Below are 21,757 nucleotides of genomic sequence, written 5' to 3'. Positions count from 1 at the left end.
GGAAGTACGCGGAAGCTTGAGTTACCTAAGACAGGAACTAAGAGTTGTGATTACCTTAGTCACCAATTAAGAATCGAGCATGAATGAATGGAAGATATTACACAAAAGAAAAAGACTTTATTGTCGTCTTAGTCAATATCCCCGGTGAAATGAAGGGCACAGCGTGAGGCTGTGTTCACAGTGCAGTGCAGACCTTCGGGAGGCATGTTTCCTGACTGGCCCAATCGGACTCCTCATTCCCACCCCTGCTGTCTGAGCACTTGGAGAGGCCGCGCTTTCAGGACACCAGCTCGGCATCTGGGTCGGTTCCGCCCACAGGGACCGCGCGAAATCGTTATTCAGGGGAACTTTGTATAGTTTGAGGCAAAACACAGAACCAAACTGGTGACTCTCAGCCCCCACATGGGAGATGTCCCTGGAACATTCGGGGCTGTCACACATTCCTGGAGGGAGCAGCAGCACAGCTGCAACCGCAGCTGCCAGGAACAGGCCTGGGCCCCGCCCTGCAGCCCTGCGTGCAAGGGGAGGGCAGAGGCTGGAGGGCTTCCTCTGGGGGCCCTGGTGAGCTCACACTCACCCCCACGCTCACTGACTTCATCTGTTGGACGCTTGGCTGAGGGCCCAGGCAGTGTGAGGGGCTTTCTCCCAGAACAGGCCCTGGGCCACCTAGTGGAGGTCGGGGCCGGGGGGCGGGGGGTGACTTTCAGGCCTGACTCGAGGCCCCAGAAACCAGGAGGCACATATTGAGCTCTGAGATGCCAGAGGATTTTAGGAAAAAAGGTGGGAGGGGAGCGAGGGCGGTGGTAGTAGTGGTACTTTGCTATTTAAAGGTGGAACATGCAAGGAAGTGAAACTTTTCTCTCCATTTGTTCTTTGGCATTCCCATCAGAGAATTCCAGGAGGCAAGCAGATGACATCATGTCTTACAACTGAGAAATCTCAATCACTCTGTGAAATGCAATTCCTGCCTGTCTCATGTTTGCAACGGAAGCTGCTTTATATTTACGTGTTTAAAGCTGTTTTTATGTTACATGTAGATGAGAGTTTAATAGTCTTAAATATCTATTAAAAGTAGATGACAATGCATGAAGATCACATAAAATGAACTTCACCTCGAAGCATCACGAACATTTGGAATAGAAAAAGACCAGGGAGGGACAGTATAAGAAATGTACAAAAGAAGTCTGCTTAAAAAAAATGTTTTAAAATTGATCCCCCCTCCCCCAAGTCCAAATAATTGTGGTCTAGGTAACCACCAGGGTAAAGGCTTCATAGGCTCATTCCTTTTGGTAAGAATAAGTTCGTATAGAACTGTATATCCAAGTGTGTGTGCAAGAGACACTCACATGCACCACACACACAAGCACATACACCCACAGGGACACACACACAGCTGAGTTTTTGTTGTTCTAGGCACTTGGTATCCATGTTAAGTCTGCCACGTTCCCACTACATTGAATGAATTACTTCTTTGGAGGCAGGACATTTTCTTCAAAGAAGCCCTGGTTGACGACATTCCCTGCTGGGAAGTATCGCGCCACCACGAAGGAAGACCCGTCACTTGCAGATGCCTTCCCCACTCCCATCTTCTTCGTGTTCTTCCATACCATGGCTGTGAAGTGTCCTGGAGAGGCACAGGCAGGGGGAGGGGAAACAGATTAGTCAGCAGACTCCGGAGAAGGATGTTTCAAAGGCTTCTTGAACCCCTGCACCATCTTATCAGGCTTGGGAAGTCTGAGCTTCACACACACCAGAGGCAGGAGACAGAGCACTCTGCCTGCCTGAGTTTCTGAGGCGTAAGGTCCTCTCCATCAGCCACACAGACCCTCCTCACCTCACCGTTTCCCGATGCTCAAAGGCTTCATGGTTTCCCGGAGATCACAACAAAGCCAAGTGACCCCAATAGTTAGGATGCCACCCTACTGGCACCTGCCTCCCCCCCTTCTCCTGCCCCCGACTGTATTCTTCAATGTTTCTCCATGCTTCCCCCAAAGATCACTTTTTGTCTCTCTCTTACTTGACATCTCAGGAACACTGAATACAGTCAATTCCTCCCCTTTTTGAAGGACCCCCTCTTTGGGTTTCCATGATGCTGCCCTCTCTTGGCATCCCCATCTGACTGCCTCTTCCTCCTCTTCTTTGTCGCTGGTAAATGTTGGAGGGGACTGCCCTGCCCAAGGCTCAGTCCTGGGCTGGCTTTTCTTTACTTGCTTCACTCTTTAGGCAATTTCATCTTTCCCTGGCTCCCAAATTTATTTCTCTAGCCCAGATATCTCCTCTGTGCTCCAGATACAACTACTTACTTGACATTTCCACTTGGATGGCTCACGGACATCTCAAATGTAACTATCGAAACCTCACTCTGGATTTTGGTTCCCCCAGAGTTCCCCCTCTTCTGACCTTCCGTTTCCATTAATGTTCCCTCTGGGCACAAGTCCTAGGGATTGGTCTGTATTCCTCCTTCTCCCTCATTTCCCCCTGGACAACCCATCATTCAATCCTGGAGACTCTCACTCCAAAATAGATCTTAAGTCTATCCACTCCCTAAATTTGGGTTCCAACCACAAACTTTCTCACTCAGACCACTGTGATAGCCCTTGACCGGTTCCCAGCCTCCACTTTGCCTCCTCCAACTCACTTTCTCTAAAGGAGCCAGAGTCGTCATTTTTAGACCTAAGTCACATCTGTTGACTTCCCCACTTAAAAATCCTTCAATTGCTTCCAGTTGCACCTAGAATGAAAGGGAATGCTTTGGCCCAATGGCCTCCTTTCCATTCCTTGAACATGTCAGGTTATTTCCCACCATGGAACCCTTGCACACATTGGCCACTGTGTGGAACGCTCTCCTGATGACCAACATCTTCTTATTCCTGAGGCCTCAGCCTGAATGTCACTTGTGCAGAGAAGCCTTTCACAGTCACATATTTCCTGAACGCCTCCCTCCTAAGATCATCTTGTCATACCCTGTTCTTCCCCTCATAGCATTCTTACCATTTGCAATGTTATATGTATTCGATTTCTTGTTCATTTGCTTGGCTCCTTCACTAGGCTATGAGACTCACAGGTGCAGGAACCAAACTGTTTTATTCACCAAAGTATACTCAGTACCCTGGCACAGCCTGGCACGTGAAAAGTGTAAAATAAACCTCTGTTGCCTGAATGAGGGAATAAATGAAAAGGTATATGGAAGAACCACCTTGGACTTGGGTTCTGCCCTCACTGCAAGTGCAGGCCTTCCACATTTTGCGCTCTTTGAGGCCTTGACAAGTTAGAGCCTCCTTCAATTCTCTCTGCTCTGAGCCAAACAGCCCAGCTCCTTCTCAAGCTACTGCCTGACCCTCCAGACACTTCTGTGGTTTGCTAAGCTTCTCAGCATCAGTGTCCCGCTGCTGAGGCTGCCTGCCCCTCACTCGCTGTTTCTTTCAAACCTTTAATACAGCTTAGCTTCCAACTCCCCTTCCACTTGGGGGTCAAAGAGTTGTAATGTGCTCTTTGCTCAATGACCATAAATTCTTCCGTCTCCAAGGAGTAGAGGGTAGAAGCTTGTCCTTCCCACCTTTACTGTTAAGGACTTAGAGATCCTTTGACAGGTCGATATTGACTTCCATAGCACAGAATAGCACTCATTTGCTCAAACAACACTGAAGAGATTATGTTTCCTCCTTGATGGTAGGGACCACACCTGTCTTATTTTATTTTATTTTTTTAAGATTTTATTTATTTACTTGAGAGAAAGTGTGAGCAAGAGAGAGAGCACAGAGGGAGAGGGAGAAGCAGACGCCCCACTGAGCAGAGACCCTGACTGCAGGATTCCATATCAGGACCCTAAGATCAGGACCGGAGCTGAAGGCAGACGCTTAACCAACTGAGCCCCCCAGGAGCCCCCCACTCCTGTCTTATTGATCACAGTACCCCCAGTGTTTAGCACTGAGCTTGGCACATAGGAAATGCTCAACAAGCATGTGATGAAGAATGGAAGAGACAGAGGGAAGGAGGAAAATTGAATCAGAGTGGCTAAGCATCCCACAGGGTATGAAAGAAAGAGGGTAACCATTTTACACCCATTTGGGTGGATTTTTTTTTTTAAGAAGAAAATAACAAGTGTTGGTGAGGATGTGCAGAAATTGGAACACTTGTGCACTGCTGGTGGGAATGTGAAATGGCACAGCCACTGTGGAAGACAGTATGGTGGTTCCTTAAAAAATGAAATATAGAATTACCATCTGACCCAGTAATTCCACTTTCAGGTACAAACCCAACAGAATTGAAAGCAGGGACTCAGATATTTGTACGTCAATGTTCAGCAGCATTATTTACAATAGCAAAAAGGGGGGAAAACCCAAATGCCCACCAATGGATGAATGGATAAACAAAATATCATATACATATACAACAAAATATTATTCAGCCTTAAAAAGGAATGGGGGCGCCTGGGTGGCACAGTGGTTAAGCGTCTGCCTTCGGCTCAGGGTGTGATCCCGGCGTTGTGGGATCGAGCCCCACATCAGGGCTCCTCCGCTATGAGCCTGCTTCTTCCTCTCCCACTCCCCCTGCTTGTTCCCTCTCTCGCTGGCTGTCTCTATCTCTGTCAAATAAATAAATAAATAAATAAATAAAATCTTAAAAAAAAAAAAAATAAAAAGGAATGAAATTCTGATACATTCTCCCTCGAGGATGAACCTTGAGAATATTATGCTAAGTGAAATAAACCAGACACAAAAGGACAAATATTATATGATCCATTCACATTAGACACCTAGAATCACCAAACTCATAGAGACAGCAGTAGAATAGTGGTCACCAGAGTTTAGAGGTGGGGAGGTAGAGAGGGAGGGATGGGAGTTATTGATTAATGGGTTCAATCTGAGATGACTGAAAAGTTCTGGAGATGGATAGGGCAATGGTTGTACAACAGTGTGAATGTACTTAATCTCATTGAACTGTGTTCTTAAAATGGTTAATTTTTTTTAAAGATTTTATTTATTTATTCACAAGAGACAGAGCCTGATGCAGGGAGCAGAGAGCCCGAAGCAGGACTTGCCCCTAAAAATGGTTAATTTTATGGTGTGTATGTTTTACCACAAAATGAGAGGAAGGAAGGAAGGAAGGAAGGAAGGAAGGAAGGAAGGAAAGAATAAAGTGGGTGCCTGGGTGGCTCAGTCGGTTAAGCATCTGCCTTCGGCTCAGGTCATGATCCCAGGGTCCTGGGATCGAGTCCCACATTGGGCTCCCTGCTCCTCAGGGAGCCTGCTTTTCCCTCTGCCTCTGCCTCTCTCTGCCTCTCGTGAATAAATAAAATCGTAAAAGAAAGAAAGACAGGCAGACAGACAGACAGACAGACAGATGGGCTGGTATCCACACTCTCGCAACCTTCCAGTTGATATCCTCCATTGTGCCTCATATATGACAAGGACTGAATAAACATTCATTGATTAAATTGTGTATTTTGGGGTGCCTGGGGGGCTCAGTCGGTTAAGCGTCTGCCTTCAGCTCGGGTCATGACCCAAGGGTCCTGTAACTGAGTCCTGCATGGGACTCCCTGCTCAGCTGGGAGTCTGCTTCTCCCTCTCCCTCTGCCCTCCCCCCTGCTTGTGCTCACTCTCTCTCTCTCACTCTCTCTCTCACAAATAAATAAATAAAATCTTTTAAAAAATTGTGTATTTTGCCCTACAGATAAACTCCATTTTTATAATTTTTAAATTTAGGTAATACTTTATTTTGTTGTCTCTATCCATAAAAGATTTGAGGTTACCAAATTCTTCATGAGAATAACAAACCATAAACACTCATCAGTAGAGCTGCTGTGATAAAATCAAAGTAAGAACCAAAGGAAAACAAACCCCAGGTACAATTATGCATCTTTTCCACTTATCCTTACACTTGTGTTAACCACTGCCCACTGAATTCCGATTTTCACCTCAAAATACAAGAGAAACACTTCTTGCCTATTCCCCCTTGGTCCTCCTGCTTCTTGAGTCACAGTTCTGGGCTTTCCAGCAGCTTTGCAAGGTGTCACCCCTTCCACAGGCTGTCTTTTCATTAAGGCTCAAGCCCTTTTCCACAAGAGCCTTTTCTCTCAAGAGAACCGGACACTTTGGCTATTGACCACCCACCCTTTCTGTTGCCCAGACAAGGAAGAACAGCTGTTTATCCACTGGTTGCCAAGAAAACAATCACAAGACACAACGTGCCTACCAGCAGCACATACGCCTGGGGAAGCCTTTCTCAAACAGATGAGACTAAGTGATTTTCCCTCTGGCCCGGGAGGTTTCTGTCCAGAGGTAATAAGTATGGGTATTCAGAGACAAGTTAAAGGACACGACTTCCTTAGCAACCATCAGATACACAGTGGCAACTGAATCACTAACTGACACAAAACCAGACACAAAACCTTTTCTTTTTTTTCCTAAAGGGATCACATCCTCTTTCCTGCAACCAACCCACACTTCCTAGATTATACATTTGAAAAACACATTAAATAAGTTACAGTATATTCTTGCAAGAGAATAATGATAACATGCAACAGTAAGAAAGAACTATTATTATTAACATGGCACAATCTCTAACTATCTACTGGGTGAAGAAAGCAAGTGCAAAACAGATCATACACCAGGGTATAAAAAAGGGGAAAAAAGAACATATTTACTTAATGCTGGTATAAGATCAGAGCAACTCTAGGATGATACACAAGAAATGGGTATCACTGGTTGGAAGGGAAAGTGCTAGAAACCAGGAATGGAAGGAAGACTTTTTACCTTATACAGTTTGCAGATTCCACGTCATGTAAAAGTATTATATACTCAGAATAAATAAACAAACCAACCTACTCATTAAAATAGGATGAAACAAAGGAATTGCAAGAAACAGTTTCTCTCTATTAAGCATGTAGCACACAACTGTGGCCTTCATTGCAAGATGCTGACTCAGGGTGGGTGGGGACAGATTACAGGATATTTTGAAGGCTCTTTCCCTACAGCACGGACTCAGGTCAGGGCATCCCTACGCAGCGGTGCAGCAAGCAGCAGCTGTGGGGGAGGCTGGGGCGTGGGGAAAGGGCCTGAGGATCTTCAAGGGTCTTGCGAGCTCTCATTCTACCACCACCCAAAGCTGTGCTCCTGTCTTAGGATCAGGCTCTATTTGTCCCCAGGCATTGCCCACTGGCACCTGGGACAGCCTAGGGGCTAGATGCTCTGGGGTTTTCCTCTTTAGGGGTGGGCTATGTGGGGCAATGGGTTGGACAGGTGGTCAGCGATCATGAAAAGTCCCATTCCCAGCTCTGACACTTGCGAGATTCCCACCTTGGAGCAGGAGCCATGGAAAAAGCATCGGATTGAGGATAGGAGATCTAAAAGAAGTCTGTTCCTCTTTCTGGGCCTCAGTTTCCTCCTCTGCAAAATGGGTAGAATAAAGCCCCACCTACAACTGGTGTCGTGAGGCTGACGTGGCTGGGAACGCGGAGGCACTTTATAACTGTCAAGTGGCAGGCACACCTGAGCAATGCTAGTAACTTGCTCTGACACATGTCCAATGGCTCGGGAGCCTTGCTTGTGGGAAAAGCACATTCAGAGGCTACGAAATAAAACGTCTTCTGGACACTGCACTTTATGAAAAGAAGACAGGTTCTGTGTCTTCACAGAACCTTAATCGCTGGGATGAGGTTTGTTCCTGTTTCCTCCCTCACTTCTCAAATTTAACTGCCACAGAACCATCAATTTACACTTGGGGCGCTGCGAGCAGCTTCCTGACCCCCGGCCTGGAGAGCTAAGAGGAGAAATGCCTCGGCAGACACTGCCGCCTCTGCCCCACAGTCCTGCCCATGCTGTTGCAAGAACCCCTGCCCAAAAGGGTGAGCAGCAAACCACAGGAAACAGTGACTGGCTCTGAGAACGCGTCACTTCCTGCTTCAGAAGAATCTTCCAGAAGGTGAGAAGCCATAGTGGCCCCACCCATGGGTGGGATGGGGTAGGGTAGAGGGATGGGGGTGGGCAGGGAATCCTCTTTTCAGTTTCCCTGGCACCTTCTGGTCAGAGAAACTCTCAGCCCCTTCTAACCCAGCCTGGGCCCCAGTAGATCTGAGTCGGTTCTGAGGAAAGAGGCAGGCGCCGGGTAAGGGAAGTCTGCTGAGGGGCAGGAGGGAGCCCAGAACTCAGAGCAGCTGCCCCGGGCTTCAGTCACCTAAATGTTTACTGCTCACCCTGGAGGCCTCACAGAAAAGCTGGATGGTCCCATGGCCGCCATGGCCTGCGGCTCTTCCCTGCATCCACACCAGCTCTCAGAATGTCCCCTAGAGGCTACCGCCTTGCCCCTCTCCCTCCGGGGCAGGGAAGGACAGAGGATCAACCCAAGTTCACACAACTAATAGCGCTGGAGCTGAGAGCAGGTCTAGGCTGTCTGCACTCCAAGCTCATCTGAACCACAAACTGGAGAGAAAAGGTGAAAGGGGGGGAGATGCCTGGGAGGCGGGAGGTGTGGGGAGCAAGTCGGAAGGACACAGGTTATGAGGGGGGAGGCAGTTAAGAGTAGGAGAGAATGAGCAGTGTGGCCCTTTTCCTGAAGAGAGGGCTTTAGAATATTCTGGATGCTGGGAGCAGGCTGGACTGGAGGGGAGCAAAATTGGCAGTCAGACCCTAGTTATTGCACCACTTCCGGGAGGAGGCACTCAGGAACTTCTGACTTCCACAGCCTCCTTACGACGCACTCTAGTCATCTGGAGAACTTGGAGCTGGTGGGGCAGGAATCCGTGGCTCGGGTGTTCTCAGACAGGGGGAGTGCATGTGTGTTGGGAGAAGTGATGGGGAAAGAGAGTCTTGCCCTTTGGGCTAAGTTAAACCAGAGAAATACAGAAGAGGTGAAATAGGAGGGAAACGATTGATTTTCAGAGGGTTAGTGCCCTTCCAAAGTCAGACACCCAAACTGCAACCCTGCCCAGGCCCAGGCCACTGGAGTGACCCCCTCACTCACCGGTCCCGGAGGTGAAGCCGGGCTGCTGGAAGTTGTAGTTCTTGATTTCACTGTACCATCGATCAGCCACCTCCTGTCCTGTATGGAAAAGACACTGTTTCAAACTCAGCAGCAAAATCAACCCACTGGCTACTCCTTCCACCTTCTCCCACTAACCCCACCCCTCCACCCCCCGAGTTAGAGGTCTGATAAAGCACCAATGAGCTGAAACAGGGACTCCTGCCCATGAGCGTATCCAGGCTGAAGAGAGGGCCTTGCTGGGGATTGGGAAGAGCCTTGGCCTAGGGCTGGGAGACCTGCCCTGCCACTAACTTACTGCGAAATAGGCCTCTGTACAAGGGTTGAATGCAAGGTACCCCAAGGGCTTCTAATGAGTATTCGGGACGCTCTGCCCTCATCCCACCCCAAGTGTGTCTCCTGAAATACCCACTGGAGGAAAGGCAACTGGGCTGGTGGGTCAGGTCTCTACTAGGTAGAAGGGTCCTCATTCTAAGCATCTACTGGCCCACCCAGTGCAGGTAGGAGAAAACCCACAGTATTTCCCTGGGAGCCTTTGCTGTCAAGGCCACAGCGAGGAGCCTCCATCCCACACAGGAAGTCTCACCCTTAGCTCTGATATGCGCAGGGATCACGAGGTGCCAAAATGCAGATTCTGACATCCCAGGTCAAAGTTGCAGCCTCCGAGTCTGCATTGCTAACCAGTTCCCAGATGCTGCTGCTTCCCCACCAGCCCCACTTTGAGTAGCAAGGCCTCAGAAAACAGGCTACACACCGGCCTCCCCCCGGGAGCACTGAAACGTGGCTGACGCCTGGGGCCTGCCACAGACTGTGTCACTGTCTCTGGAGAAGAGACCCAGGCACTGGTTTTTTTTGAAAGCGCCGCTAAAGATGCCAATGTGTAGCCAGGGTAGGGATAAAGACAGCCTGTGGAGACAGAGATGGGGAAACTGGGCCCACCGAGGGTAGCGACTTGCTCAGGGCTCCGTAAGGGGCCAATGCTGGGACCAATCACCTCCATTGCCTGCTCCTTTCTATCCCTTCAGGAAGCCTTGTCCCCAGGCCCATCAAGGCCCACGGCCTGGGCCTGCGCCTGGAAAGGAGGCCGCAGGCTGCAGGCTCCCGCCTTGGTCAGGAGCATGCGCACGCCTCTGCTGGAGGCCCGCTGCTCTGGGGAAACCGAGAGGACTGCAGGCCTCCCCAGGGAACTCCCAGGAATGTCAGGTCCAGGAGGGAGGGAGCAGTCATCCTCCCGCTGGGGTCTGGAGAAGGCTTCAGAGGGCAAAGAAGCTCTCTCCAGCATTTTTCCTAAAAAGCCACGACAGCCCTGTCTGAGCCAGGAAGCTCAAGAATGTTTGGTCAGTGTGGTGGAATCACCATTCCAGGCTGTGACCTTGGATGGAGGGATTGTCTTTCTTTCTCTCTCTCTCTTTTTTTTCTAACATGGAAAAAGCTCAGTTGCATTTTTCTGATGATTAAAGTGAATACACCAACACTTTAAAAAAGAAAGCAAAATGCGAAGAAAGTAAAACTGTGGCTGGGGATACTAGAGAGCCCACAGGGTCAGGCTGAAACTCTGGAGGGAAAGGGCACAGAAATGATTTGTCTCCCCCACCCCCCATTCCTCAGCGGGGAGCTCTTCCGAAGGGGAGGGCCGGGCAGTCTGACTCATCTCTGTGTCCCTGGCACCCAGCGCAGGCCTGGCCCTGGGCCAGCCATCTGGGACACTGTGGAACTGCAGGCAGCCCCTGGGAGCACTCACACAGAGCCCCGGGGCCCTCTGCCTTCCCTGCCTGAGGCAGCAAGGCCATGGAGGAGGGTGCTGGGGCCTGCATACTGAAGTCCCGGGCCCAGCTCAGAAGGGGGGGGGCACGGTGGGGGGCAGCCAAGAAAGCGACCTACCTGTCTGATCGTAGGAGGCCCATGCCAGGTTCTCTCCGCACTGGCCACGACTGGACTCCGGGCTGTGCTTGAGGATCCGTGTGCTGGCCAGGGCCTCTGAGTACCTGCCACAGTCCATGCGTCTCCTCAGAGCGGCCCGCCCAGGGAAGCCCCAGAGGGGGAGCCCTGAACTGCTGTGGCTGACCCCAGTCCCTGCCCCGGGCCAGCTGTGGACCTCGGGAGTGTCACACCAGCCTCTCTTCTGAGCCCCACAACAGCCCCATTTTACAGAGGAGCAAACCGAGGCTCAGAGGAAACGGACCTGCCCAGGTAAGTGGCACACGGGTTACTCAAGCCTGGCTGGATCTGCCCCCCAAACCCGGGTCCTTCCGGCTACCCCACGGGCCCTCCATGGCCGCGGCAAGAGCGCCAGGAAGGCCCAGAGCCCCCCGGGGCGCTGCGGACTCACTGCTGGGCCTCCCGGTTGAGCTTCTTGCAGAGCTTCAGCGGGGGAACGCCGTGCTGCTGCCGGTACTCGTTGTGGGCCTTCAGGACCTCGTTATTAAACTGCTTGGAAGCTGCGAAGATTTCAAAATGGAGGCCGTGTCAGTGCAGAGAGAAGACCCACCAAAAAAGCGGGATGGCCGGCTCCAGAGGGACGCCGGGGACGGGCTGCCGCTCCCCTTCGGCACCCCGGCCGACCAAGCCACCGTGACGCCCTGCCCCACACCGCTGATGTCGCCCTCCACGCCCTGCACATCTGCGCCTCATGGATCCCGTGGGGCCACCTGGACGCTGGGAGGGATCTGGGGCTTTATCCGGGGCAATGGGAAGGGGCTGAATGGGCACAAGGGGCGGAGGTGAGGAGATGGGTGTTTCTGAGAGTCTCTGCTGGCCGCTGAGGGGAGGCCGGGCTGCAGGTGCACAGAAGGTGTGGGGGGCTGGGGGTGGGCCAGGGAGCAATGGAACCGCTGGGAAAAAATGTGTGGAGACTGGGTATCTCAGACCGGACCTACAGGGTGCGTGGGGGCTGGGGAGGGCTGGAGGTGGGAACCCAGGGGAAATAAGACTGGCTGTGGTGGGGGTGCCTGCGCTGTGCTGGGGAAACCAAAAAGACCGGGGCAGATAAAGAAGGGGACCAGGAGAGGTCAGCACTGGGGAAGTGGAGTGAGGGGACAGGGCGGAAAAGAATGTGGTGGTGGGGAGCAGGGTGGGGTCAGCTGGGCCCAGGGACGCAGTGAGGGAAGATGTGGAGCCTGTGCCCAATGGGGTCATGACCTCCGAGAGGACAAGCTCAAGGAGGCTGGAGTTAGGGAGAGAATAAGTCGGCGGAGGCAAGGTCAACAGTGGACGGAAGTCACCCCAGTTTGGCTCTGGAATGGAACCCCCTCCATCCCACACCCTCCATCCGTCTTCCCACCACTCTTCTGTCCATCTCTTGGTTTGTCATCCGTTCAGCAGCAGCCAGCCACTCACCACCCACCCATCGGTTCATCTGCTCTCTGAGCGCCTCCTCCAGTCGGGCTCCTGGATTGTGCAAGAGCTCCAGAGACACATCCACCTTGTCCTGCCCTCAGGGAGCTCACACCAGAAGGGAGACAGCCTTGTAAACAGACACCAGCAGAGTGAAAGGGCCAAGGTGTGGGTGAGCATAGGTCAAGAGGAACCTGGAGAAAAGTAACCTACCATGCGGCTGGGGGATCAGGAAGGTGGCCCCTGATTTGAGGCCCCAAAGTTGCCCAGACAGGAGCCAGTGAGGCTGACTGGGAAGGCACTGAGCGCCAGCCGCAGGAATCTGGGAGTGAGTCGGGTGGCGTATGAGTAAGAGCCACGGGGGCCCTTACACTGAGCGAGTCTCATCTGGCAGGGGCCTGTCCCTGAGGCTTGGCTGTGGGCAGTAAGGGTGCAAAGTGGAGGGTGAACAAGAGCCACTCACCTCCACCCCAGGTCATTTGCCAGCTGCCTTTCCTCTCCTCTGCTCTTTTCACCCCAGAGGCTGACATGACCCAACAGGGAGTCTTCTTCCCCTCCCTTGGCCAGATTCCCCAGATCTCCTGGGGGATGTGAATCAAATCCCACAGGGTCTCTGAGGAGATGCAGGGGAAGGAAGACCGGGGGCGGGGCTTGCCCTCAGGGAGCACGGAGCTACATTCGCCCAAGAGAGGTGAGGCGACTGCAGGCCACACCCTGTGGCAGGTGGCAGTTGAGCCAGCCCAAGGGGGTTCACCTGAAGAGTTAGGCCTCTGGGGCCCAGCGGGGCAGTTCGGTGAGGTCTGGTCACAGCAATGTGGGCAGGGGGTGGCAGGGCTGACCAGGATTTGGGAGGCTGTGGCTGGGGGTGGGGGGGTGGAGGACACCGTGAAGGAAGGGGTGATGGTAGCTGCTTGCTACCATCTTGTCAACAAGACAGAGGTGGAGCTGCAACCCGAACCCCTCAAGTCTTTGTGGTCAAGACAAGGGCCAAACCCTTGTTGGTGTGAAAGATAAAGATTTCAGGTTTATGGGAGGGAGGAGGAAAAGGGAAGGTAGTGTTTAATGGGCAGGGTGGCAGATTTTCAGGATGGGAAAGTTCTGGAGATCTGTTGTACAACAACGTGAATGTCCGTAACACCACTGAACTATATACTCTGAAATGGTTATGACGGTAAATTTTATGTCCTGTGTTTTTTACCACAGTAATAAAAAAGATTTGGGGTTGAGTATGTTAATGTGGTATTTGGGATAACAGAGTCACAGAGGTTCTTGAAGAATACCTCAGGTGGAAGCCATAGCGACCCGCGGGAACCAGAGGGGTTCTAGTTGATGAAATGCAAAGAAATCAGCAAGGTGGCTCGGCTGCCAGAAGCCCACCGGTTCCCCAGCAAGGCACTGCTTGTTCTGCAGGAGCCAGTGTCCAGCTGGATTGCCTCACCCGGCCTGGTCCTGGCCTTGTCTGAAGTGTGTCCAGAGGTGGGGACCAGGTAGAGAAGGGGCTGGAAACGGGTCTTATAAGGAATAATGGCAAGTACTGGGTCTGTTCATCCTGGAGAGCAGACTTTGGAAGGCACAGAGGAGACCTCTGATGAAGTCTGGGGCTCCAAAGGGCAAAGTCAGGGCCAACGGGTAGAAAGGACAGGAGAATAGATTTTAGCCCAGCCTAAGAAAGATCTTTCAAAGCTTCCCAATAACTCAAAGAGTGACCTCACAAGGTAATGAGCTCTCCAGCACCGGGGGAATACAAGCAAGTGACTCTTCTCAAAAGGATTCGGGCCCTGGAGGCCAGTCGGATGACCTTCAAGTCCCTTCAATCCTGAGAGCCCAGAAGGTCCCATCAGGCTGGGGTGAGAGGAGACAAGTGAATGGCTGACCTCAGACTTCCAAGGAGTTCAGAGCTTCTCTAAGGAGATGGAGTGACCACAAGTGTATGTGTCTGTGCAGGGGCAGGTGTGGGTGCACATGTCAAGGCAGCAGAGGGACCCCATCTGAGGGACAGGCTTGGCGAGGCCCACACTAATGTCCCTGCCAGGGCTCATGTCCCCAGCAGGCCACAGGGGGACATCACAGGAGGTGCATGGGACTGAGTGGCATGGGCAATGGGGACCACCAATGTCCTGGGGAAGGCTTCCTGGAGGAGGCAGGGAGGAGGCAAAGGGGACACAGAAAGAGCCAGGGCGGACCAGGGAGATGGTGGATCTGGGGCTATGGGGAAGAGGGGGAAATACAGGGAGCAGGTGGGTAGCCAAGGTGAAGCCAGTTTAAAGGCAGCTCTGAGTGCCGGGCTCAGGTCGCACTGGACCCAGTAGTGCCGTAGGTCCTGCAGTCTTTTTTAGCAGAGAGGGACATATAAGGCTGCTAAAAACTAGGTCACTGCACTCCCAGAATGTGGGAAGTAAAAAGAAACAAAAGTGAAAGTTCCCATGCCCAATCTAAACTTGGTGCCCAGAAGCCAAGGCTGGTCACTGTTGCCAGCGGGGCCAGCGTCCTGGGCCAGGGTTTCCAGAAAAGAGTCAGGAAGACTTTTTGGTAGGGGAGCCTTCTCTCCCCACCCCCCAGCCACACTTCTGAGGCCAGTCCCTGCTGGGGTGGCTCCTTAGAGCAGGGCCTCAGCCTCCAGGAGGCAAGATATCACTTGTGAACACACCCAGCAAAAGGCACACCTTGTTCTGTAGAAAAACCCTAGAACACAGATAAACATAAAGATTAAAAGTCGAGGAAACCCACCCTTCCCCACATCAGGCAGGGAGAGCCCTCACAGACACCCCACACCCCACAATGGGGGGGGTAGGAATGATGTCCTTACTTTGTAGGAGGGTAAACCGAGGCTCAGAAAACTCCTACAGGCTCAGGGTGCCAGCGCAGAATGAAGAGGTCCTTTCTCCTGCTGACCAACCATTTCTAGGTGCCAGGCCTGTGCGCGATATTATTTGCTTATTGCCACCTTTTGTGGGAGTCCCCACTACTGTACCTTTTTTTTTTTCTGGTAAGGAAACTGAGGCTCCAGAAGGGAAGTAACCTGCCCAAGTTCCTACAAATGGTCCAGGGGTAGTAGACCCACGAAGAGGGAAACCCTGTCCTTAACCCCATTCCACCCCCGAGGGCCAGGAGACAGAGGAAAGCACATAGAAGAGACAGCGGGGTCACCAGATCCAGGAGGAGGAACAGGTCCAGTGAGGTTGGGCCTGCCAATCTCTGAGGAAGAGGAAGGAAGAGGAGAAGAGAACTTTCTCAAAAGCCTCCTTTGTGCCAAGCCGTTTATGGACAGACCTGACTGAAGGGCCCCAGATGAAAATTAGGAGCTTCGGGGGCTGGGTGTGGGGCTTCAGGTCAGAGCCGCTGGAAGGGAGAAGGAGCTGCCTGGGCATGGCTCCCTGTGGCTGAGGGACGGAGTCAGGGCTGGGCTGTCTCCACCAGGGGAGGGGGCGCTGAACAGGGACGGGGGCTCTTGAAGGTCCTTTGGGGCCCAGGCTGCTTCTAACTGCCGGATAAAAACTCTGGTTGTGCTGCTCCTCCCTCCGGTTGTTGGCTGGGACAGCCTCCTCCCTCAGCGTTGGTCCTCTTCTGAGGCCTCTCGGGGCCCAGACTGACTCATTTCTCTGCCCTCTCCAAAATCCCCACCAAAGAGGCCCATCAGGGGTCAGGGCAGAAATTGTGGACAGGCTCCTTCCGTCCCTTGGCAAGAGGCTAGAAAGTGACCTGGTCCCATCTTTGGGGCAAAGCTGGTTTTGCCAGTTTATCGGGAGGAAAAATTGTAAGCTGAGTAAAAAAAAAAAAAAAAAAAAAAAAAAAAAAAAAAAAGGGAAAGGAAAGGAAAAAAAAAAAAAAAAAAAAAAAAAAAAAGNAGGAAAAGAAAAAAGAAAAGAAATAAAAGAATGAGTTCCAGACGGGTAGCCTGGATAGCTCCTGCTCTTTCTGCCTGGGTTCCAGGAAATTCAAGACCAGCTCTGCTTTTTACTAGCTGTGCGATCTTGGACAAGTTGCTTAATCACTCTGTGCCTCATTTCTCTCATACATAAAATGGGGAGAATAGTTTCTACTTCACAGGGTTGTTGTGAGAGCTAAATGACTTAACCTATGAAGATGCTTCAGAACAGTTCTGGAATACAGTAAACGGTTCCTAAATGTCAACTGTGATTATTATCATCATTATTGGACAGAGACACTTTGGCCTCTGGCCTTGGGAGAAACTGCCCTGTCAAAGCCTAGATTTTAGGACGCGCCTGGGTGACTCAGTTGAGCCTCAGGTCCTGATCCCAGGATGGAGCTCCATGTTGGTGGGGGGTGTCCCCGCTCAGAGGGGAGCCTGCTTGCCCCTCTCCCTCTGCCCCTCCCCCAGGCTTGTGTGTGCTTGCACGTGAGCGCTCTCTCTCTCCCTCACTCCCTCAAATAAATAAAATCTTAAAACAAAACCTAGATTTTAAAGCGAGCAGAGACGCTGGTATTTAAATTGGTCTCAGACATTTGCAGGGTGAATGAGCACATGAACAAATGAATGGAGCCCTCACAGGAGCCCCCAGAAGGCAGTAGGGTGGGAGCCTTCTCATTACAGAGGAGGAAACTGTGGTTTTGGGCTGGACACGTGAATTGCCCAAGGTCAAACAATGAGTTCCACATTAGGGCCCGATCTAAGAATGTCCTCCCTTTGCCTTCCCCCCCTCCCTCAAATCTCGCACACTTTCACTTCACGGACGTCTTCCGAGCTCTCCCTAACAGCAAAATGACGGACAACGAAGAATTGCCCAATTGCCGACTGGGAACAAGGATGTCCCAGAGCACTGGCCCCAGGCTGGCCCTCTGCGGGCAGACGATAGTCCTTGAAGGACTGCAGGAGCCCAGGAGAGCTCGCTCGGGCCTGCAGAGTGGCCGCGCCTTCTCGGCCCTGCCGCCCTGCCTCCCCGCCTCTCTGGCGCGCTGGTTCCCCATCTGTGTGAAGGAAGGATGACATCTGTGGTTTTCAAAGTATCTTCAAAGCAGGAAACCCTTTTTTTGAACTGCTCCCCCCTTTCTTTTCAATAAAATCAACATATGAAAAATGGAACTGCTGGAATGACCTGGTCCACAGTCTTCCCTAGCCGAGGTGTGAGAGCCCCCGCTTGGTAGGAAATTCCTGGGCTAGTGGGTCCCTAAAAGGTCTTCTGCTCTCCGGTCCTCTGGTGCTGGGAGATGTGGGTGGAAAGACACTAAGATTCTTAGAGGTAACTACAGGCTGTGTAGAGGTCCCTATGGGGCTGGAATCCAGGGTGAGAAGCAGGTGGGGAGCAGGTGGCAAGGGGTCCATGTGGTAGAGGGAAAAGCACACAGTTGGGAAGGCAGAAACCCAGGTTCAAATCTAGGTTTGTCCACTCACTGGTCAAGATGTGACCTTAGGCAAGGTACTCAACCTCTATAAACCTATAAAATTGGTAATACCTGCCCTGTAGCGATGTTAACAAACGCTGGTAACATGTACACAACACCTAGCTCCAAGTCTGGCACGCACCAGGAGCTTAGTAATTGGTAATCACTATTATTAGGAACCAGAGGCTTCTACATTGCCCAAGGTCACTGCCTTTCTTCTCTGCCCCCATCACACTTGCTGCAAACTGAAGCCCAGCAGGGAGACCAGGGCTAGGAGCAGGTCCTGGGAATCTCTAAGCACTGCGCCAAGTGTCTTCTGGAATTTAAGCTGCGTCAGTTGTGTGATACTTTTTCAGCAATGCCCACAATCCCAGGTAGCTCTGAAGTATATCTGAGGTTAAAAATTAAAAAGAGATTGGCCCCTAAGCAGTGATGAGGAAACTGAGGCCAGGCAGAGGCAGGGGCTGGCTCCTTACCCTGGTCTTTCTGGAACCACATAAGGCCCCTGTGTGGATAAGTATTCGTGAGTGCTATGGGCACTGTGGACACACAGAACCTCTGGCTTGCGGCCTGGAACTTCAAGGCAGGGCCTGTGTTGAAGGCCCATGGGGCTTGGGTCACCTAGAAAAGTTACTTTCTCTTCGGAACCCTTAGGGGAGCCAGACACTGTCCTGGGCGCTCACAGTCTTTGGGAGAGCCAAACAAAATGCATGTGCCTATGAGGGAGATAGGCCTGGACCAGCATTCTGGAAGGTCCACGGGTATGTGTGGTGGGTGTGGGCATGGGGGTGATGCCTGCCTGAACCAGCTCTTTCCGGCCTCTGCCCTCCACCTCTGAGAGCGGCCTGACTGCACCTCTCTGGTCCTCTAAGTGTCACCACCAGCCCGCACCCAGACTCACCCTGCCGGCCCTTCCCTCATGTTCACAGTAAGTCGGTCACCAAGTCTGCTTCTGGCTACCACCTCAAATATCCATCTCCTCGCCCTCTGCAGTCCTTAGATGCCTCGGTCATCTCTCTCCTGAGTGACTGCAGTAGTCTCCCCGGACCCCCCCTCCGCCTCCCCGTCTTAGCCACCCTCCACCCCGGCACAACTCGGGCTTTCAGATCAATGTCTTTCAATGGCACCAGAGGTCCCATGGGTAAAGTCCAAATCCCCAAGATCCTCCAGGAGGTTCGATGGTCCCCTCTGCAGAGGAGAGTTCTCCCTCTCCTGATCTCCCACCACTCTCCACCTGCACCTGCCTTGTGACTTGAATCACTTCCCACCTCTTACTGGAGTCTATCCACCCCCACCTCAATCAGCTTTATGATTCATTTCACGATCCAAATGAATACTGCTGAGGACAGAGTAACCTGTGCCCTCCACAGCAGGGGGTATGCAGCCTGGCACACAGCTAATAGATGGTGGGATGGGGGAAGGAGAAAAGGAAGGAAGGCAGAATGGAGGGAAGAAGGGATAGATGGATGAACAGATAGAAGTATGGGCATACAGCTGAATATCAAAAGTTCTAGAAGCCAGAAGCACTGATACAAATGTGCCTTTGGAGAATTTGTGGATTTTCTCCTAAGGTACACAGAAAGGAGTTGATTTCTAAAATGCTTTTTCACATCTGCCACGTTCTTGCCTCATCACCGCCTATCACCCTGTTCTTGAACTACATGACAACGCCTCATGTCACCTTTCCATACCGGAGAGCATATGGGCCACCCTCACTGTACAGATGGGGAAACTGAGGCACAGAGCAGGAAAGAGCCTTGTCCAAGATCACACAGCAAGTGGTTAGCAGAGCCAGGGCTGAAAGCCAGACCTGTCACAGCAGGTCAGGATGAACGCCAGGGAAGGCCACTTACCCCCAACACCAGTACCGCATGAGTCTGGATCTTGAGAAGAGATTTAAGGAGGCACCCAGCCTCACCCACCCGGGGATGACAGCCCCAACTTCCCATGAAGCAGGACTTCTGAACTCTGTTGGACAGCTGTTCACTGAGAGCCTCCTGTGAGGTAGAACTATGCTGGGATAGACTCGGCCCCTGGCACCCAGCAGTGAGGAGTCTGTGGGAAACAGGTCCATGGCTGGAGTAGTGTCCCAAGCTGACTGCTGGGAGGGCTGCAACAAAGAAGACGCAGAGTGGGGCCTGTGGGGGAGGGGGAGGATTCAGGGAGGGGCTCCCAGGCCCAGCTGAGCCTAGAAGAATGGAGAGGATCTGCAACCTCAGCGAAGTGGGAGAGGCAGAGAGGTGGTGGTGAGCGCTAGGAGAGGGAACCCAGGGGAAAGGACCAGCGTACCAGCCTCCTAATAGCTGCGTGCAGGGGGAGGTAAGGGGTGACGATCAACTCCCCGAGGGCCCCAAGCCCCACGGAAGAGTGCGAACACTTTTACCTGCAGACAGTGGGATGAAAGGTGTTAGAAAGTGACAGGGCAGATCTACACTTTAGAAAGTTCACCCGGACAGCCACAGTGGTGAGGATAGGCAGCGACAGGTCGGACGTAAAGGGGAAGCGCGAGTGTGTACCCGGGTGGAGCCAGGCTGAGCCTGGCACACAGCCTGGCACGGGGGGGGGGGGGCTCGGGGNGCGCTCAGGGGAGGAGGGACAACGACGTTAGAAAAGGATGCTCAGAGCTGTCCTCAGGAGGGTTGGTTGGGAAGAACTGTTTTGCAGCAAAAGATGCTGTCGTAGTTTGGAGGCTTTTTCCAATTCTAACTCTGCTCCAGAAACAAAGCAGAAGCCACGCCTTGGCCGGACGCTGAGCGCTAATCCCATCAGCGCCTGGAAACCCTCCCTGACGCAATCTCTGGCTCGCAGACAGGGGGACCCTCCCTCGGTCTCTCCTTCCCTCCCTCTCTCACGGTGGCCCGACGGCCACCCCGGCTTCCTGGCTGCCCCGGAAACTGCCGGCGCGGTGCCTCCGGGTGCTTTGACCCGCACGCCTCTCCATCCCGCACCCGGGGTCCCGCAGCGCAGCCGGCACCCGGTGTCCCGCAGCGCAGCCGGCGCCCTGATCCCGCGTGGCGGCGGCCACCCTAACTGCCCGGGGCACCAACCCGCCGCGGGGCAGGGTGAAGGCGGGGGTCCCGCGGCCGAGGCTCTCCAGCCCTCCCCGCACCCGCCCGGCCGGCCCGCGGGCTCACCTGACTTGCCCATGGCCCGCTCGGCGCGCTCCCCGGCTACCGCCGCCGCCGCGCTGTGCTGCGCTCTCTAGCCGGCCCCGCGCAGCTGGACAGCGGGGGGAGGAGGCCCGGCGGCCGCAGCCCCTCCCCCGGCGCGGCCCGGCCCCCGCCTTATAAGGCAGCGGCAGCTGCAGGCGAAGGCGCCTGGGGCCACCCCGCCGGCTGCCCGGAGGAGGCGCCGCGCGCCCGCGCGCCTCCCTGTCCGTCTCGGGAGAACTCGCCTCGCGAAGGGACCCGCTCGACTGTCCAGGGCTCTCCAGGTGTGGACTGGGAGTTCGGGACCTCCCGGATCTCAGCCTCGAACTGCCCCTCTCGGGACGCGTAATGGGGGTGCAGAGGGAAGACGCTAAGGCGCTGCGAGGACCGTACTGCTTACTGTCGCGGCAGGAGAGGCAGTTCCGGCCCGCATCACCAGGGGTCAGGGTGTCTCCCCACTTCGGCCTGACCCCCACAAACACCTCAGCCAAATCCCCCACCCCTGAATCTGGCTCCAGACCTGTCTCTTCCACTCCCTAACTTCATCCCATGCTCCACTCAAACTAGACTTCTTATTATTCCCTAAATATGCTGGGCCTCCTCGCCTCTGCTGGGCCTGTTTCCCCAGCCTGGGTGCTGGCTCATCTCTGCCCAGTCGAGTACTACCCATCCCTCAGGGCCTTTGGGTCCCTTTAACTTGCAGAGGCCCCCACCTTTCTTGACTTAGGGGGCAGTGGTCAGTACACACCTGGCACCAGGAAGACTTGGTCTCAGTCATGGCCCCACCCCTGTGTGAGAACAGCACTTGCAGGAAGACATGGCCTGGGTCACCTGCGTTACTCCCCAGAGTAACTCCTAAGTAAAGGAAGCTAAATTTAGGTAGGACCTTTCAATAAATGGGCACTGAAGTGAACTGACTTGCTGATTAGAAAGGGAGAATTTGCAATATCACAGGC

The 21,757-nt window shown here is 53.1% G+C and overlaps 1 protein-coding gene across 2 annotated transcripts; it reads right to left on the bottom strand.

Moving 5' to 3' along the window:
* Positions 1–97: 97 nt before the first annotated feature.
* Positions 98–20,943, bottom strand: GLIPR2 (GLI pathogenesis related 2). 2 transcript variants are annotated; one of them, XM_034664109.1, is made up of 5 exons: positions 20,787–20,942; positions 11,309–11,417; positions 10,861–10,964; positions 8,962–9,039; positions 98–1,624 (listed from the first exon to the last, which is right to left on the bottom strand). In XM_034664109.1, the coding sequence occupies exons 1-5, from the start codon at positions 20,797–20,799 to the stop codon at positions 1,464–1,466; spliced, it is 465 nt and encodes a 154-aa protein (XP_034520000.1). In that variant the 5' UTR covers positions 20,800–20,942; the 3' UTR covers positions 98–1,463. The 2 variants fall into 2 exon arrangements, with proteins under 2 accessions (XP_034520000.1, XP_034520001.1); XM_034664110.1 differs by lacking the exons at positions 8,962–9,039; positions 10,861–10,964 and having other exon boundaries at positions 1,558–1,624; positions 20,787–20,943.
* Between the last annotated feature and the right edge of the window lie 814 nt (positions 20,944–21,757).

This window comes from Ailuropoda melanoleuca, chromosome 7 (genome assembly GCF_002007445.2).
Source record: "Ailuropoda melanoleuca isolate Jingjing chromosome 7, ASM200744v2, whole genome shotgun sequence".
Lineage (NCBI taxonomy): Eukaryota > Metazoa > Chordata > Mammalia > Carnivora > Ursidae > Ailuropoda > Ailuropoda melanoleuca.
Note: the sequence above shows the minus strand (reverse complement) of the source record. Positions and strands in the feature narration are given on the sequence as shown.

What these genes read in the sequence shown, in the direction of transcription:
- GLIPR2 (XM_034664109.1), bottom strand. An exon ending in GGCCTCCTACGATCAGACAG is followed by an intron (nt 9,040 to 10,860) that starts GTAGGTCGCTTT and finishes TTTTCCATACAG; the next exon opens with GACAGGAGGTGGCTGATCGA. An exon ending in CGGCTTCACCTCCGGGACCG is followed by an intron (nt 1,625 to 8,961) that starts GTGAGTGAGGGG and finishes GTGCCTCTCCAG; the next exon opens with GACACTTCACAGCCATGGTA.